General features: G+C 39.4%; 1 protein-coding gene across 3 annotated transcripts in view; it reads left to right on the top strand.

Moving 5' to 3' along the window:
• AFF1 (ALF transcription elongation factor 1) overlaps nucleotides 1-18327 on the top strand; it is a 159258-nt gene that overhangs the window by 58696 nt on the left and 82235 nt on the right. For 2 of the 3 annotated variants that reach the window (XM_070948867.1, XM_070948866.1), the window contains exons 2-3: nucleotides 7454-7574; nucleotides 9561-10433. The exons of the other annotated variant lie outside the window; for it this stretch is intronic. In XM_070948867.1, the coding sequence (XP_070804968.1) occupies nucleotides 7454-7574; nucleotides 9561-10433 (994 nt within the window). The remainder of the gene's footprint in view (nucleotides 1-7453; nucleotides 7575-9560; nucleotides 10434-18327) is intronic. 3 annotated transcript variants of the gene reach the window in all.

Below are 18327 nucleotides of genomic sequence, written 5' to 3'. Positions count from 1 at the left end.
GCTCTTAATGGCTACAGTTCAGTTTTCCTTAACGACCTTTGACATCTTAATTTTAGTAGTTGAGTAAACGACAGACTAGTTTTCTGAAAAGCAAATCAATCCTTAGCTTAATATGCCTCAAGCCTACCGTACTATATTGTGCAAGTGCCACAGCTGTCAGTTTCAGTATGCTAAAATATAATGTATGAAACACAATTTTGGAAAATTATTTCATTTGGGTAGCTGAAAGAAAAAATGGATTGGAAGCCTTTATTCAGTATATAAAACAAAAACGTGTGTTATGCAGTAGTGCTTCAAGGTTTTCCACTAGCCAAAATTGTTTATACAGAAGAATTAAGAGTAGATTATTATTTTTATTATTATTATTTTATATATGCTCATGCAATTACAGCTTTTAGCTTTTGAGTTTTTCTTCCACTTGTAGAGCTATCACATGGAATAAAAATTTAACATTGATTTGACTTGTGAATGTGTATGTGTCTACTATTGGGTAGACCAGATGCTTCGATAGAAAAACACTTTATATATTTACATACATACATACATACATACATACATACATACATACAAAGTGTTTTTCTATAGAAACACCTGGTCTACCCCAATATGGGAGGGAGCATACTTTTGCTTTTCAGCTCCAATCCAGGAGCCCTCAAGCAGTTGCATTCATGACAAACCATTTTATACCAGATTTATATTTGCTGATAAAGAAATAAAGGAAGACTAGTATAGATCTATTTCAAGCTATTTAGCTCTCATCAACTAGCCATACCCAAGTTCGAATCCGATACTATATCTTTTCATAAATAGCACATCAGTAATATTCCTCATTTTATCCTGGAGAAAAATCTTACCTGTATGGTTGCCAAGAGTATTCAGTAACTTTATGGCGCATAATCATTGCCCATATTCTTCATTAAGAAGCAAACAAGGAAATGAAGTAGTGAATTTAAACCAATCTTGGCTTTAAGCTTGTGACTAATTTATCTGTAGGGCCTCTTCTACACTGCTTTCCATCCCAGTTTGGTTAATGTTACTATTTGTGCCGTGAAGCAGTTAGTTCATTCAAATTTCAGCCCTCAAACGAAAATAAGCAGTGTTCTTTTTCCATATTTGCTTCTTAGTTGAAAACCCCTCTCATTTAAAAGCAGAAAATAGCTCCTTTGCCTCCGTGCAGTCAAATTGCAGCCTTTCAGTGGCTTGAATGGTTGCAGTTTCTTTAATTCCACATCATCTAAAATTGGCACAGTACAGAAAAGCATTAAGTATTCTCTTGAGAAGGCTGCTTATAATGCTAGTGATTTGTACAAAATGGGTGTGCCATTTTGTGTAGATTGAGTTGTTGGATCTTCCTCTTCTTTCTCAGGGTAAGATATCTTGAGAAATGAGTTTCAGATGTGTTCGATGGAGTACCCTGTTTCCCCCAAAATAAGACATCCCCTGATAATAAGCCCAATCGGGCTTTTGAGCTCATGGCAGTAAGGCCAAGCGCTTATTTCAGGGTTCAAAAAAATATAAGACAGGGTATTATTTTGGGGGCAACACGGTATCTATAGCTATATCCAGTGGTGGGATTCAAGTAATTTAACAACCGGTTCTCTGCCCTAATGATTTCTTCCAACAACCAGTTTTCCAAACTTCTCAGAAAGTTAACAATCGGCTCTCCCGAAATGGTGCGAACTGGCTGAATCCCACCACTGACTATATCACAGCCAGCAGCATATTACATCCAACTAGCAATCAGTTTATATGCTATTACCCCCATTTCTATTGCATAAGGTAGCAATTCCTCTTCACCAATGGAAATTTTATAGTAAATGTTCCTTATCTAGCCTGAATTCAGGTGAATTATTTACTTTCTCCTCTAACCAGTTTATTTTATTTATTTAACGTACAGCATCTACAGAAGTCATGCAATCACTAATATACAAATGTAGTTTAACTAGAAGTATCAGCGTGTGCGCACGCACACGCACACATGTATATTATGTAGACAATACAATATAGGAGATAATATATTAAATTAAGATGAAACCATAATAAAATCACCATAATATGGAGCCATAGAATTGCAAAGGAATGAAGAGACGTGGTGGCACAGTGGTTAGAATGCAGTATTGCAGGCTACTTCTGCTGACTGCCGGCTGCCTGCAATTTGGCGGATCAAATCTCACCAGGCTCAAGGTTGACTCAGCCTTCCATCCTTTCTAAGGTAGGTTAAATGAGGACCCAGTTTGTGGGGGCAATAAGCTGACTTTGTATAAATATACAAAAGTATGAAGGCTATTGCTTAACGCATTGTAAGTCACCCTGAGTCTCTGGAGAAGGGCGGCATATAAATCAAATTAAATAAAAAAAAAAATGAGGAGCCAGATTGTTGGGGGCAATAGGCTGACTCTGTAAACTGCTTAGAGAGGGTTGTAAAAGCCCTATGAAGTGGTATATAAGTCTAAGTGCTATTGCTATGTTATGATTCAATATCTAAAGAAGCTAACCATCTAACTCAGGGTTGTTAAACTGGCGGCACAGTGGTGTCACGTGATGTATCAAGCGGGGCGAGCATGTGACGCAACTGGCCCGTGGGCCGCGAGTTTGACACCCCTGATCTAACTGCTTCTGGTATGGCTGCGATGAGATCACTCCAGGTGCCTTGAATCTGTAACCCTCTTGTAACCAGTGGACTATAATAAACTTCCTATATTAAAAAATACCTAAGTACTCTAAAAATGAAAATGAGAGGAAATTGGTCTAGCAAAAGAATGTAGATTCTATTCATATCAAATTCTTGTTTGTTTTTTTAAAAGTGGAACACTTATACTTGGTTTTCTGTTTCAAAAGATATTCAAAGGAACCGAAGCATCCAAATAGTATTCTCTTCACAAATATTCTCTCACACAAAGATTGCAGTAGAACATGGGGACCTGTTTGCCGAGGAAGATTGAATGTTTGGCGCGGTGACCGAAAAAATGCTCCTATTCTAAATGCCCAACTGCCTGATCTTTTGGGGGAAAGCGTAGAAAATCGATGGCATAAATGAGGACTTGTGAATGGATCAGATTGCATGGAACAAAAGCTGTCTTTATTGATAAGATTCTCCCAGCATGAAAATCTCACCAGTCTCCCAAGCTGAGACACTGCTAGTTACTCTGCTAATATTTTTTTTAAAGAAATAATGACAGTTGAAAAGCATTGATATGTAGTGGTGAGAGTAGCTTTCTGAAAGAAAGATCTTTATGGAACTCATTTTCATTAGTTATGAATGACTGTTTGATCAGCCTAACCTCAACATTATGGGATTATTATCAAGAGGTATGACTATCAAGAGGTGGATAATGGAGGGCAAATGAATATACAAAAAATTTACTTTGGGTAACTTTGACAATAGGGAATACACTTTGCCCTATTGGGACTAAAAAGGTGAGCTAAAATTATTTAATGATAACTACAATATCTGTTTGCCATTACTGTTGATAATTCTGTAGAGTTATGCCTTCATGCAGGCACAATTTGATGCACAGAAAAGAAACTTACTAAAGCCGACTGCATTCATTCATACAATTTTGATCAGTAGAAAGGGCTCTAGATGTGAGCGGTGTGATGGCCTAGTGGTGAAGACGCTCATCTCCCACTCAGAAGGTTGAGAGTTCAATCCTAGGTAGCAGCAGATATTTCTCTCCTAGGATGTAGAGAACAAATATCCGCTGTGAACTCTGCTTGGCATCAGGAAAGGCATCTGGCCAGTAAATGCTCAGCTCCATCAGTCACCTTAACTCTACCCCAAATTAAGGGATTACAGGGTCGTGAAAAGTGAGGTTTTTTTAAGGGTTATAAATGGCACTAAGGAATTGGCAAGAAGTCGAGACTGTCTTCTGCCACCAGTAGCCTCCCACCGGCCAGTCCGCTCTCACAGAGAGGGTCTCCTCAGGGTGCCATCAGCCAAATTATGTCGGCTGGCGACACCCAGGGGGAGGGCCTTCTCTGTGGGAGCCCCTGCCCTTTGGAATGAACTGCCCCCAGAAATGCGTAAGATCTCCGATCTCCATGTATTTCGCTGTGCCCTCAAAACCTTGTTGTTCCACCAGGCCGGGCTATCAATGTAAAGATTTTAATTGGTTTTAATTGTGGGATTTTTAATTTGGGGGTTTTATAATTGAGCCAATTATTTAATAATTTTAATTATTTTAAAATTTTGTCTGTCTTTGTGCTTTTACTCAGGCTGCACACCGCCCTGAGTCCTTCGGGAGAAGGGCGGTATAGAAATAAAATTAATTAATAAATAAAATAATAAATAAATAAATAAAAAGTCACTTCACTGTGCTGTAGTGAAAACATTCCGGATGTCTACCCAGTATCTTAAGTATAGATTATGAATTTAATCTTGACACCAACAATTTAAAAAAAAACAACATGTAATCCACTCTGTAGGATTAGGCTGAAGCTAGGACATGTGATCACTTTTCCTCCCCACCCCCCCAGCCTTTAATTGCAATCTTAACCATAGATATGGTAATGTTACTGAATGCGATAAGACCTGGGAATCCTTACTGATTAATTTACACCTCTAAAATTGGTAAAGCGGCCTCCCTTTTCAGTCAAGCTCAATTCTGTCAAACTACATGGACGCTTCCCCACCCAAAGCAACATTACGGAATTGGTTTTCTACTGTTTTTTCCAAAATTTTAATATTTTTTTTTAAAAAAACTTTTCAGTCTTAAAGTTTAAAGATGGGTAGTCACCCATCTTGTTCATCTGTTTAGTCTTTTTTTTTTTTTCTTTTTCCAAGATCAGTCAAGGTTGGCCGAATGCTGCAGTATTAGCACCACTAGGTGTTGTAAATTAATATAGCTAAAAATATTGAAAGCAGAAGAAAAGTACAGATCAGATTGTGCTTCCCATAGAACCCTTGCCAGGTTTCTTACATAACCTTGTTTTTCCTGATATTGCATATCTGTCTTTTATTCTTATTGTGGATAAAGGGTTGGTTTAAAGGATAAGGTTCACATATATATCAACATTCGGAGGCTTTTTCAATTAACTTGCTTGCACCGAAAATGATTGAAAAGACTGCAGCTCCTTTCCCCCTTACCCTGCATGTAGTAAAAACTGCACACTCAATCCAAGGATGAAAACCAAAAGAGGCCATTGTTTGGGGGACAGGAGTTGTTGCCGCTTTCATGATCTCTGCAAGAAAAATGCTGACAAACCATAGCTTTTATGTTAGGGTAGGAGCTTAAGGAAACACTGAAATTTCATTATGGTGGATGAAAACTGTGCCTCTTTTCAGAGAGCGGTCCACCAACATTTGCTATTTGTTATCCAAGTGGTCAACATTTGCATTGGGAGGAGAGCTGGAAAACCTGAACACTGAAGGATATATATGGAGGGAGACTAAAGGAGAGGAGGTGGGATATATGAGGCCATATAGAAAGATGCCATAGGTCAGGGCTGCATGCTTTTTACCTATGAAATGTTCCCTCCCCCCCCACTTTTTTTTTTAAAAAAAAAGTGTAATAGAATATCAATCAGAATAGAGCAGGAAGTGACCATGGAGGTCTTCTAGTCCAACCCCCTGGGAGAGACTATACCAGAGGTGTCAAACTGGCAGCCTGTGGGCCAGATGCGTCGCGTGAAGGCCACGCCCACCCCGGCTCCACAAAGGCAAAAAACCGTCAAGATACATCACGTGACACAATCGAGTTTGACACGCGTGCTCTATACCAGTGGTCACCAACTGGTGGTCCGTGAGAAAATTTTGGTGGTCCGTAGAAAAAATATTTGCATTTTTAATATTGCACTAAATCAGGGGTCCTCAAACTACGGCCCCTGGGTTGGATACATGCAATGAACATTTGTGTTGCTGCAGAGAGTCTCCCCCTTCGAGGTCTTTTTGTGTGGGGCAGAAATTCTGACGTGGGGTCTGCTTCAGCCTCCTGGTGCGGAGCTTTGGGAGAAGGCTGGAGGGAAGTGCCGCTGGTGGTGACGAACTGGAGGGCCTGAATTCCAGTGGGACCATCTCAGCCCATTGAGCCTCCAAGCGCCGATACCTGGCCTGCACTCCCGCAGGTCTTCCCTCTGCTTGGAAAGCCTATGCTCATAGTCCTCAGTGAGGTGCTTCTGCTGAGCCTCCTCCTCGGTCAGATCCAATTTGAACTGAGCTGTTTTGCCAACTCTTTCTCCACTCTTGGTGGCTGCTTATTTCCAACAATTGCTTCCTGTTGGGGCCGTAAGGAGCCTGGGCGGGGAGGTGAGGAGTTGGCCATGCCCACCCAGTCACATGACCACCTAGCCACACCCAGCCAGCCAGTCATTAGGCAGCTCATATTAGTGGTCAGTGGGATTTAAAATTATGAATTTAGTGGTCCCTGAGGTCCGAAAGGTTGGTGACCCCTGCTCCATACCATTTCAGACAAGTAGCTGTCCAGTCTCTTCTTAAAAATCTCCAGTGATGGAGCGCCCAAGGCAAGCTGTTCCTCACAGGTTGATTGTCCTCACTGTTAGGAAGTTTCTCCTTAATTCCAGGTTGCATGTCTCCTTGATTAGTTTCCATCCATTGTTTCTTGTCTTGCCTTCAGGTGCTTTGGAAAATAAGTTGACTCCTTTTTCTTTGTGGCAGCCCCTCAAATACTGGAATACTGCTATCATGTCATCCTTAGAATAAAGCATTAGAAGGGAAAACGCCAGTTCATTCAGTTGTGGAAAACCCTGATTTAGGGGAAATTTCAGAATCTATTTCTTTTTGTTTAATCTTTTCCTAAAGATTAGAAATAGAGCAGCATTTAAAAGTGACCTTTTGTAAGGTAGAAGAGCAATAACTACCTGTGAGCATGTAAATACGAGGGCATTATCCTTCTTGGATATTCTTGTGCCTTAAGACACAGAGACAGCTGCTGTGAAATTTGTTAAGATGGATGTTGAAATTGTGTAAGGTTTAGAAAAGCCAAGAAGCTGTTGCATATATCATAACATTCCTTCCCTCTACCCAATTGCCTACTGTGTCAGACAAGTTGTGTAAGTTTCAAACCTGAACTGGATCTTGTATTGCTGTAGTAAGCAACTCTTCTTGATTCAATTTAGAATATTAACCTCTTCCATTCACCCTGTGAGCATGACAGCTGTTATTGCTTTAAAGTGTTGAATCCAAAAAGTGGCTGAAATGAAGATCATCGTGAATAGATATGCAACCTTCAAACTTACAAAGCCACATTGAACAATGAATGACTTGGTAACCTTGGGAAATACAGCCATTCAGAGATTTGCTATTTTTTTTCCCCTAAAGATTTTTCTGCATATGTACCTGTATGTCTATAGATAAGTGGATATATGCGGTGCTGTGAAGCTAACCGTTATGTGCAAGTTTCCTGAGCTGCTGAATTACCCAACTTCCTTTGAAATTCTTAAAAATGTCAGTTGAAAATGTTTTGCTTTCATGATGAAATGCTTGTTCTCCCAACAGCTTGTACAATGAAGAGAGAAATTTGCTCCGCATTCAAGCAAAAGAAAGGCGAAATCAGGAAGCCCATCAGGAGAGAGAAGCGTTCCCTGCAGATATTCCCCTTTTTGGAGCGCCTTACAAGGTATCCACAACATACCTCCATTATATCATAGAATGAGCTGATAGTTTTATATGTTCCAGTTTGCCTCTTTGTTTTAAGAGGATTTGAAAGTTAGATTTGGTCTATCTTTCATGCTAAGCAGCATGGCCTTCTCCAATTCGAAGAGACACTTGTTTGGCAGGCTGAGGCAAAGAGGCAATCCCGGAACCAGCGAAATCTGGGGGCTGGGCAGGGGACAGAATGTATCCGCCCTCAGTGTGGAAGGGATTGCCATTCTCGAATTGGCCTTTTTAGTCACACTAGATGCTGTTTTAGAACCTCTTTCCAGAGCACGATACCATAGTCTTTTGAAACTGAAGGATTCCAATGAATGATGCTAAGCCAGTAGTTTTTTTTTTTTTGCAATACACAGTATGGGTGGCTTAAGCTTTTGCAAAACTTAAGACATTTATCCTAGTCACCTCCCATCTTGACTATTGCAATGTGCTCTACATGAGGTTGCCCTTGAAAAGCACCCAGAGGTTCCCATTGGTTCAAATGCAGCAGCCCATATTGTTTTGTGCAGACCCAGGTGTGCACATGTGTCATCTCTTTTGCGGGTTGCAGACTTGCTTCCGGGTGCAGTTCAAGGCACTGGTTGTCACCTTTAAAGCTCTACATGGCCAGGTTATCCCAAGGACCATCTCTTCCTGGTTACATCCACTGATCCACTAGACGAGAGAGGCAGGGAATGTTGCGGGTCACCTTTCCTAAAGAGGTACATCTGGCGGAACCCAGAAGAAGGGCCTTCTCTGTGGTGGTCCCCTCCCTTTGGAATATCAAGCCTGTGGAGATTAGACTGGCCCTACCTCGATATGCTTTTGCAAGACCTGGTTTTGCCAACGGGCCTGGGGAACCTAGAGTGGGATGGAGCTCATTAAATGGCTTCTTTGTTGTTGTCACCAGGGGTGGGAGTTGGGGTTGCAGTTACTGAGTTTTTTAAAACAAATTTGTAAGCATCCCAGAGTCTCTGAAAGTAAATGAGTGGCCATATAAATTCTCTAAATACTGTAAATAAATAAATCCCACCTTTTCAGACCTTAGTATCGTTGTCTACCCATGATTGTGATGGCCATTAACCTCTAAAATTTATATCTATTTTATTCTTGAATCACTCTTTCATTTGCCCAAAGTCCAAGCAAGATCTCACCTCTAGCCTTTCCTAGTTAAGAAGATAGTTTATCCCCAGAAATTGTAGTTCTATATAGACCAATGATTTATCAAGATAACTTGTCAAGAATTAGCCTTTTCTCCTCCAACCCCTACTGTTGTGGTCAGTGAATACAAAAGATATGCGATTTTTTTTCAAATGCATGGAGTATTCACTTTTTTGTTGTTGCCACATAGCAGTGGTGGGTTGCCCCCGGTTCGCACCGGTTCTATAGAACCGGTAGTAAAACCGGTGGGAGGCTCTGCCCACCGACCCCGACATCATCAAAATGACATCATCCAAATGACATTCTGCATGTGCAGAAGAGCGCGCGGCCCCGTTGAGAACCGGTAGTAAAGGTAAGTAGAACCCACTCCTGCCACGTAGCTATTAAGGTACCTGTATTTAGATTTTATTTAATTTGTGGTGCCATTTCTTTTCCATCTATTTTTGGGTTATTGCCTCAAAAAATAGAAATATCTGTCTGGGACTCTAGTACTCTCCTCTCCCTTAACAGCAATGTGTTAAAAAGGCTCAGCATACCTTCAAAGGACTGCTGGAGGAAGTGAAGTAATTTTTGTTGCATGACATTGCACCTTTGCACAAAGAGCACCCTGCAAGCCGTTGTAGTTTGCAGGTTCTTAGAAAACCCAAGCTATGGTTGCAAATTGATCAGTGAGCTCTTAGGCTGATGGACAATGAGCTCTTTGGGTTTAATTCATAGCTTCGTACCTTATTTCTGCTTTTTCCTGCTCTTCCTGTTTTTTTTTTCTTCACTGCTTTTTTTTCCCCCCCCTTGGCATTCTGTCTCATTTCAGAATAACAAAGCCGATGAATTGTCTAGCCGAATTCAGAAAATGTTTGGCAATTATGAAGAGATGAAAGAGCTCATCGTCAACCAGTTCTATCAGAATTTCATAGGGATTCCTACAAGTGTGATGCCTCTCTTCCCCCCGCCTAAAGCAAATCGCCCGCTCCTTTCTGAAAAGACTGGCACCCCATTCCAGAACCGCGGCCACCATCGCAAACACGGGGGACCTCTTAGCTCGGATGTTCCGTCTGGAGGCAGCTCCTACCCAAAAATTCACTCGAGGGTGGAGCCAGCCTCACAAAGCGCTGGATTGCCTAGCTATCAGAAGCCAGGTCCCACCAAGAGCTGCAAGACTGAAGGACTTCAAAGTGGTAGATGTCCGCCGAAAAGTAAAAAGTCCACTGAAAAAGCTACTGCACCTGAGACACGACCCTCGCTTATGGAACTTTCTCCCTTATTGTCTACGTTGTGTTCCCCTGTACCACCTCTGTCCCCTCTACATTCCGGCCAGTGTGTCAGTTCCAGATCCCTCAGCAGTAAGATCGAAAAGCATGGGCAAAATAGCTCCCCGTCTCTGGAGCTCCTGACCAGCACACGCGATAATGAAAATGAGGACACTTCAACCGCTACCGTAGCTGTCAATGCTCAGCTTTCCAGCCAGACATTTCCCTCATCCTTATCAAAAACCAGTGCAATACAACAGAAACCCACTGCCTACGTTAGACCAATGGATGGCCAAGACCAGGCTCCAGACGAGTCACCCGAACTCAAGCCACTGCCAGAGGAATACCAGGAACAGTCCTATGGGAAAATAACAAATTTAAAAACCAACGTCAAGACCAACTTACCCAAATTGAAAATACCCACGGAACCAATTGAGGTCGGTGTACTAGCTGTGTTCGGTTTGATTGTGCGTTGGCCTCAAAGTTAAACACAATTATTTGTATAATTAACGTCAAAATCATAGGCTGTAGTATGGTCATGCGTTTTTAAGTAGGACGGTAATCGGAACTGAACGTGCTCCATAGAAGTTCTCTTTATGGAGCTCTTTAAGATGAGAATCAGTTGCTACTCAGTGCTAGTGTGGCTCTATGCACTCAGTAGTTCACCTTACCAAAGGATGCATAAACTTAGGAAAGACAGCAGTATTGAGTGTTTTAAGTTTTTAGTGGAGCATCTTCTTCCACCAGGAACTGAGAATGGGATAGTTTGTCAGGGATTCTAGGACATGTAGTCATAATCCTCAATAGGATAATATCTGTAAAATAGGTGTGTTCCTGCCTCTGTTAAAACAGTGCCCCCACCAAACCTTTTGGGCACCAGGGACCGGTTCTGTGGAGAGAGATTTTTCCGTGGACCGGAGAAGCTTCACTTGTTTGTGGCCAGAATGTGATTCCACTTCTCATTCAAAAGTTTCAGTGTGTGTGTGTGTGTGTGTGTGTGTGTATGCACTGCTGTATTCATTTTTCTTTTTTTGTGTTGGGTGGCATCTCTAGTAAATAGTAGGATTCAATTGGCTGTCAAATACAGGCATTATAATGGTTGTATTGTCTATAATAAAAAATCTGGAGTTCTATATAGTATTAGGGGAATTAAGCCTCAAGCACGTACAAACTTCCTGGATATATTTTTTTTCTACAATTAAGCCAGATAGTTTTGATCTTGTTCACTTACTACAGGGGTGTCAAACTCAACTGGCTTGTGGGGTACTTAGATATGGCCCTCAGGACCGCCCTGGAAACAGCGAAGGACCGGCCCGCAGTGCTTCTGCCAGCGAAAACGGGCTCCCGAGCTCCGTTTTCACTGGCAGAGGGTTGCAGGAAGCCTTGGCAATCAAAAACGGAGCGTGGGAGTCTGTTTTCACTGGCAGAGTGCTTGGACCACCACAGGCGCCCACAACAGGAGTGACGTCGAGCTGGCCACACCCCACCCCGGCCCCCTGAGGACAAACACAACCCTGATGCGGCTCTCAATGAAATCGATTTTGACACCCCTGACTTACTAGAACAAGTTTCTCCCCCCCCACCTTTCTTCCACAAACCACATCATAAAAGAGAGTTAAAATAATATATTAAAATCACTGCTGTGCTCTTAAACATTAGTGATCAAGAATATTAAAGAAACAAAGCAGCAGTTAAAATTAAAACACAGTGGAGAGCCCACTACGATTATTTTTCAAAAAGTGTTTGCAGAATCAAGCATTTTGAATTAGTAATGGAATGAAAAGCTCAAATCGATTTCCCAGAGTTGCCATTAACAAGGATAAGCGCTCAGCCTAGGTTTGGATATGGGGGCTAACTGCGATTGAGTTGTATACTATGGAGATTTTGCTAGAAAACAGTGCACAAAATGCCATTCTGCCTCCCCTGTGTGATCCTTTGACATCACTTTTTTCATCAAATAATGACTAGCTCATTGAATTTTCAAAGCTTGCATGTCACTTGCAGCTGTGAATTAACTGTTGACGGTTTTCAGCTCTTGGCAGCACTGAAAAGTGAAGCTTTTCCAGCTGAACACAGGAATTGTCTTTCCTATTAATCTATTGTGGAGAATTGTGTTATGAATCACTTTGTACTGCAGAAACACTAAATCTGTGTCAGTCTTCTGGTTGCTTGAAAGGCTGACATCTCTTCCAATTCCCAGTATTCAAGTAGCCACACATTTGGACTTAAGCAAGTTGTGATACAAAAGATACTTCATTGGGAAACCTAATTTATTTTGCTCTTTATAATGGAGGAGTCATTATAAAATTATCTATTTCTGTAATGTTAGAATACTTTCTAAATAGTGGGAAATTTGCATAGTAAAACCTGGCAGCTGTTGAGATCAATAAGACCATCCAGTTTAGAATTTTCAGACATGCAAAAAATGGAGAATTTAGTACAAGGAATTTATGTTCTGTTTGTTGGTTGTAAATATATGTCCCTTAACTTTAGATCAGAGGTGGTATTCTGCTGGTTTGCACCGGTTTGCGTGAATCGGTAGTGCTGACTGTGGGGGGCCGCTTACCTTCCCGGATGTAATGCCGTTCTATTTAGCCACATTTTCGAGGCTGGGTGCACGCGTGGAAGGCATGTGAACAATTTCAATCTAAAGCGTTTCTGAAACCCACCACTGCTTTAGATTGAGATAAATTGTGTTTTCTGTTATTGGGATACAGACATTTGGGTGATAGTCTCCAGAATGAGTAGTTCTGTGCTCCAAAAACAAAGGTCTTGAATCAACCAAAGGAAATTCACATGTGCAAAGTTATGAAAATGCCTATTATTAACCTTTCTTTCCTAACTTAATGATTTTATATTCTTTCTTTTGTGTGCTATTACTATTTAACAGAGGTCGTGGGTGTTATTGCAGATAAGCTGGAAGTGTCTAGCAATGCAAAGGCGCGATTGCTTAGGGGCTGTGATGTATGTTTATGGGAACAAGAATTTGAAATAACAATGAGTAATGATGCTTTTATTAAGCAACCATGGCTTATGTCTGATATACACACCTGGCTCTTGAAGTTTGCAGCAACCAGAGTTATGTGCAACTCTCTGGTTTATCAACTCAAATTAATGTTGCCATGAAACTGCTGTTATAATTTCATTTCCTGTTGTGTGGGTAGATGAACTTGAAAATCAGCAGCATGTGTATGAATCGCATCTGTAAAGATTGATTTATTGTTTGTTTTGAATCCAAACAGTTTTTTTTTTACCAACAATCTAAATTAAAACTAGTTGGGATTTAGGAAAATGTCAATTCTTATTTTATGCATCATTTATTTTTTTGGCTGTGCCCTTTCCAGAATGCTTTAAAAAAAAAACTTTTTAGAGACCACCATTCGAAGAGTTATCTTCTCATATATTATACCAAGAAAGAAAAAAAAATTGTGGCCAAAATAACATTTTTTAAAAAACAAAAAAACAAAACTCCAAAGAGTTTTTTTCCTTCCCTAAATGCACATACCCAACTAATCATCCCGATTTGGGGGGATCTGGCCTCTCCACAACTTTAGACATCCATTTTTCTCCTTGAAAAAAAAAAATCACAAAGCAAAAGACCATGCAAAAATAAAAGAACTGGAGAGAGTGTGCGTGGGCAGGCTGAAAAAGGGATCTCCTCAAGTGATTCATAAGCTGCATTTTTTTTTTTTTTTGCATCCCTGCCCTGTACTCTCAAATACACTAAATTAGGGGATTGATAGTATAAAAACGAATAAATGAATGTAGCAGCTGCTAGCTCCAATTGTATGTGCATTGATTCCATTCAACCCACATTGAATGCGTATAATGTTTCATCTTAGAACACTCCTACAAATCTAAGAAAATCGTTTTTAAACAGATGAAGGCCCAGTACGAATTGTCCTGACTGTCTCTGTTCAGCTGCCAAGCTGCTTAGCTAATCCCTTTGCAGGAACCAGGTCTTCATTGCAGTAGCCCTATGGAGAAAATATATTTTCTGTTTTTTTTCCTATACGCTAGAATGTATCTTGATAGTTGTGCAAACAAACATGCAAGCCAAATTTCAGTAAAACCCGACTAAAATGCAGCTCTCTTTCATTTTCCACAATCTTGTTAAAAGGATCTTGTGTCAAACAGTATAGTCAAGTGGAAGGATACCATGCAGTTTCTGGATTGGCTATATACTGCACCTCGCTTTGGTAAACGTGTAAAGTAAAGGGTGTGTACTGATTTCAGAGGTAATCCTTCTGCTAAACTGTTGTTCTTAACAAGCTAACAATGGAACTGTCACCCAGATAAACAGAAAGAGAGAGAGAGAGGTATTAAAATGATTTTGTTGATCTTTTATGTTGTTTTCTAGACTGCTGGTGATTAGATATTGTCTTGTTTGGAGCAACAACCAACTTGGCTTTTAGTTTTAATAGGCCGAATTTGATGTACAGAGAAATTATAGTGCCCGAGGAGAAGCTGTTGGGTCATTCTATGTGTTTGCAAACATGGAAAAAAAAGAAGAACCAGCAAGAAATGTTTGAACAATACTTGGGAGCAGGGGACAGGCAAAGGTTACAAACAAGGCAAAATGTAATAAAGCAATATAATTAGTAAGAAGTACGGATAATATCGTAGTGATGTTTTGTGTTAATAAGCTAAGAACTGTGCCCTTCGAAACAACAGCATCTATTTTTGCAAGTTTTAGTAAGTTGGTGACTTTTCTGCTGTTCAGTCTGCCGTGAATGTTTATTCCTTTCTATAACCAGTGTATTGTTGTTTTCACCAGGAAGTTTATGGAAGATCTCTGAGTGTGCATGTGTTTGAAATCATTATCATCTTAGATAAGTTAATGTATGTCATTTTCAGTGTTAACTAGGGAATGGCAGTGTCCAGTTTTTCTTTAAAGTGAAGTTGGTGCAATCTTGCTGGATCAAATGTGAGGTTGTCCTGTTGTCTGACGTTGTGATGCCGTTCATCAGTATGGAAAAATATTGTGGTGAGCTAGTTAAAATATCTGACTAAGATCTGAAAGGGCCACCTTTGTAGTTCAAAGTGGTTGAGTGCTCTCTGATGCTTTAGATAATCTACTATATCTGGGCCTATGATCTTTAACACTCTACAGGTCATGTAGAACTTATTGAAAAAATGGTACGCTGTGAATACATCAAAAACTAATTATACTTCCTTTTAATTGTTTTCAGTAGCCACAGATGCTGAGTGGGTAGCTAAAGTCAATAGAATGGAATGTATTTATTTGTTTGTTTGTTTGTTTATTTAATATTTCTTTATTATTTATTTATTTATTTATTTATTTATTTATTTATTTATTTGGCTGCTCATCTTACTGCAGGGTACCTCTGGGCGGCATGGCTGGGTAGCCACAAGCTGTTCTGAGTAGTATTTTATTGCAGGTTCCTCATACATTTGCAAAGTAGTTGAATTCTTCCTTAACAATTTTCTACATTAAATATCAACTATCAAGGGTTTTCTGACTGTTTCTGGAAACTAATATTTGCGACCATTTTGTCTCCTCCATTACTTCACTGATTAAGTGAGGGTGCCTTCCGCCGTGCCCTGAAAACTTTCTTTTTCCAGCAAGTCGGAAATTAAATGTTTTTAATTGGTTTGTCATTGTCTTTTTATTATAGGGCCAAATTTATATATATCTTTTTAGCAGTATTTTAATGTTTGTAGTCTATGTTTTTATTTGGCTGTACACCGCCCTGAGTCCTCAGGGAGAAGGGCGGTATATAAATTTGATATAAAAAATAAAAAAATAAATTATTTTATTACAGTATCATTAAACAGTTCGGCTAGATCAGGTGTCAGCAACCTGTGGCTCCGGACCCACATGTGGCTTTTTGGGCCCTTTGCTGTGGTTTAAAGAGCCGCATGCAGCTCTTTGGGCCCACTGCTGTGGCTCTCTGTGAGGTGATCCCACCACTGAATGGCTCTGCCCCTCGCCATCCCCTCCCAGTCACTCCTTGCCTGGCCTGAGAAGTAAGGATGGATGGCGGGGGATTGAGAAGCGGCCGGGACAGAGACAGAGAGATACAGAGAGAGTGGAGGAGAGACAGAGAGAGAGGCGGGAGAGGTGGAGGGAGAAAGAGATGTCAGAAGAGTTTTGTGGTTCCAGGTGTTTTTTAACAACCAGTTCTCTGCCCTAATGACCGGCTGGGTAGTCGTGGCTGGAGGCGGAGGGTCATGTGACTGGTAGAAATGAGTGATGTTGAGTTGGCCACGCCCACCCAGGTTTTGTGGCTCCCAGTGTTTTCTTTTCTGTGGGAAATGGGCCCAAATGGCTCTTTGAGTGTTTAAGGGCTAGATTATAGCACCATTTAAAGTGATTTAATTCTGGTTCTGCTGGATATTTATCTACATGAATGAATGTTAAAAACGATTCACTTGGAAAAATTGGGGCTGTCTGTATGAAGACAAGGCGTACATTTTGAAGGTTTTTATGATGCCCCACAATGTTTTTTTTTTAACTATCAGTTATTCTTGTGAAGAAAATGAACATTTCCTGAGGAAAGTAATTTTGAATAGACAACTTTTTTATACGTATATATTTTTATTAGTATATTATTTGGGGATTTTCCCCTTAGGTTTTAATATAGTAATATCCATTGGCTTCGATTCTGGTCAGAGAACATGTTTTTGAAAATACGTTATTCTATTAGATTTAGATTACAGTAACTATATGTTCTTTATTATTTTCTATTGTTTTAGAAAACTGTCCTTTAAATTTTTCAAAACCTCCCCTTTGTTCTTTATTTTGGTCATTTAACTCGTACTGTAGAAATGGTTCAATGTTCCTGTGAAAAATATGCAAACTGAATTCTTTTTAAAATAAATGTACATATACTGTTTGATATTTGGGGTTTTTTTTTTTTAGAATATGCATTTTTGTAAAGTTTTCATTGGTTTTGCTCTTGTATTTTATCTTGTACAGCAAAGTTACAAACATAAACAAGTTTTTATTCTTATGAACTTATTTTTAAAGGTACTGTATGTCCTTAATTTTTTTTCAAGAAAATATGGCCGCCCTAATTTACTCATTTGCCTTGTCATTTAAGCATAATTTTTATTTATTTCTACTATAAAGCAATGGCTAAAATTGCTCGTTTTAGACGAGCAATTTACAGTATGTATACTGCATACTGTAGTATATGCCGTAGCACATACTACAGTGAGTAAAATCCAGCTCATGAATGAGACTCCACTTTAAAAATAATGATCAGCTATTTTCAAGCGTGCCATCACTTAGAAATGCAGTTTCAACCTATTTATATACTTTTGAGTGTTGAAACTGAAAGTGCTTTTAAAAAGTGTAATATTTGTATGTTGTGAGCTACTTTGTTCTCCTTGCTGAATAGACAGGATGTAAAAACCTTAAATGCTCCCTTGGGCATGGATTTTAGCGATTGAATAACTCCATCAGGTGTGATATATACATACATACATACATACATACATACATACATACATACATACATATATTGTAACTGGTTGCATGGATTGGGTTAGCTTGTCCTCAGGTGCCATTATGCTTTTGCTGTATTGTTATTATTGTTTGCTTATATTTTCATTGGCTTTAATCCTATGATTCCCGCCCAGAGTCATAATGGCATGATGGACAGCTATATAAATCATAATAAATAAAGGAAAAAAATATAATACAGGACTACAATTAAAAAGAACTAAAAGATTTTCTGCCTGCTAAAATGGCCTGCCAGCTATTTCTTGCTTTAAAAAAAGATTTAAATTTATTTTCTTCCTTTTTCATTGTAAGAATCAGCAAAAAGAGAAACGACCTAACATTACTTAAATAAGATTTTGTGGGAAATGTCCTCTCACTTTCTCTTCTAAAGAGCTGTGAAATTAAAGTAGAATCTTCAAAAATTCTGTTTTAAATTGAAAAATACTGTGGAGGTAGATTAAATATGCAAAGTGCAAAAGTGATAAAATGCTTTTTAATTGCCACTTAAATAGCTTTTTTTTCTTTTGATTTAGGTTTTGAGAAAGATATACATGTAGAAAAAAGTACCTTACGAATGAGTGATTACAATGAGTGAAACCTTAATGTGGAAAGAGAAGCTGATATCTGAAAATAGATTTTAAAGTCTCTTTTCCTTGCACGTTAAAAATATTTAATTTAGTGCTCCTTTTTAAGAAACTGCTTAATGAAAATTGTCACTTATTTTTAAAAATTTTTACAAATTCAATAACATAAATGAAAGTGGTATTTTATACGGTACAAAATGGCATAATTGAAAATAGGGTTTGTGCGTGCATGCATGTATGTATAAAGCAGTTAACTCTGTGGCTAAAAATTTATCT

This window comes from Pituophis catenifer, unplaced genomic scaffold, assembly GCF_029215685.1.
Source record: "Pituophis catenifer annectens isolate HBS135680 unplaced genomic scaffold, rPitCat1.0.hap2 SCAF_8, whole genome shotgun sequence".
NCBI lineage: Eukaryota > Metazoa > Chordata > Lepidosauria > Squamata > Colubridae > Pituophis > Pituophis catenifer.
Note: the sequence above shows the minus strand (reverse complement) of the source record. Positions and strands in the feature narration are given on the sequence as shown.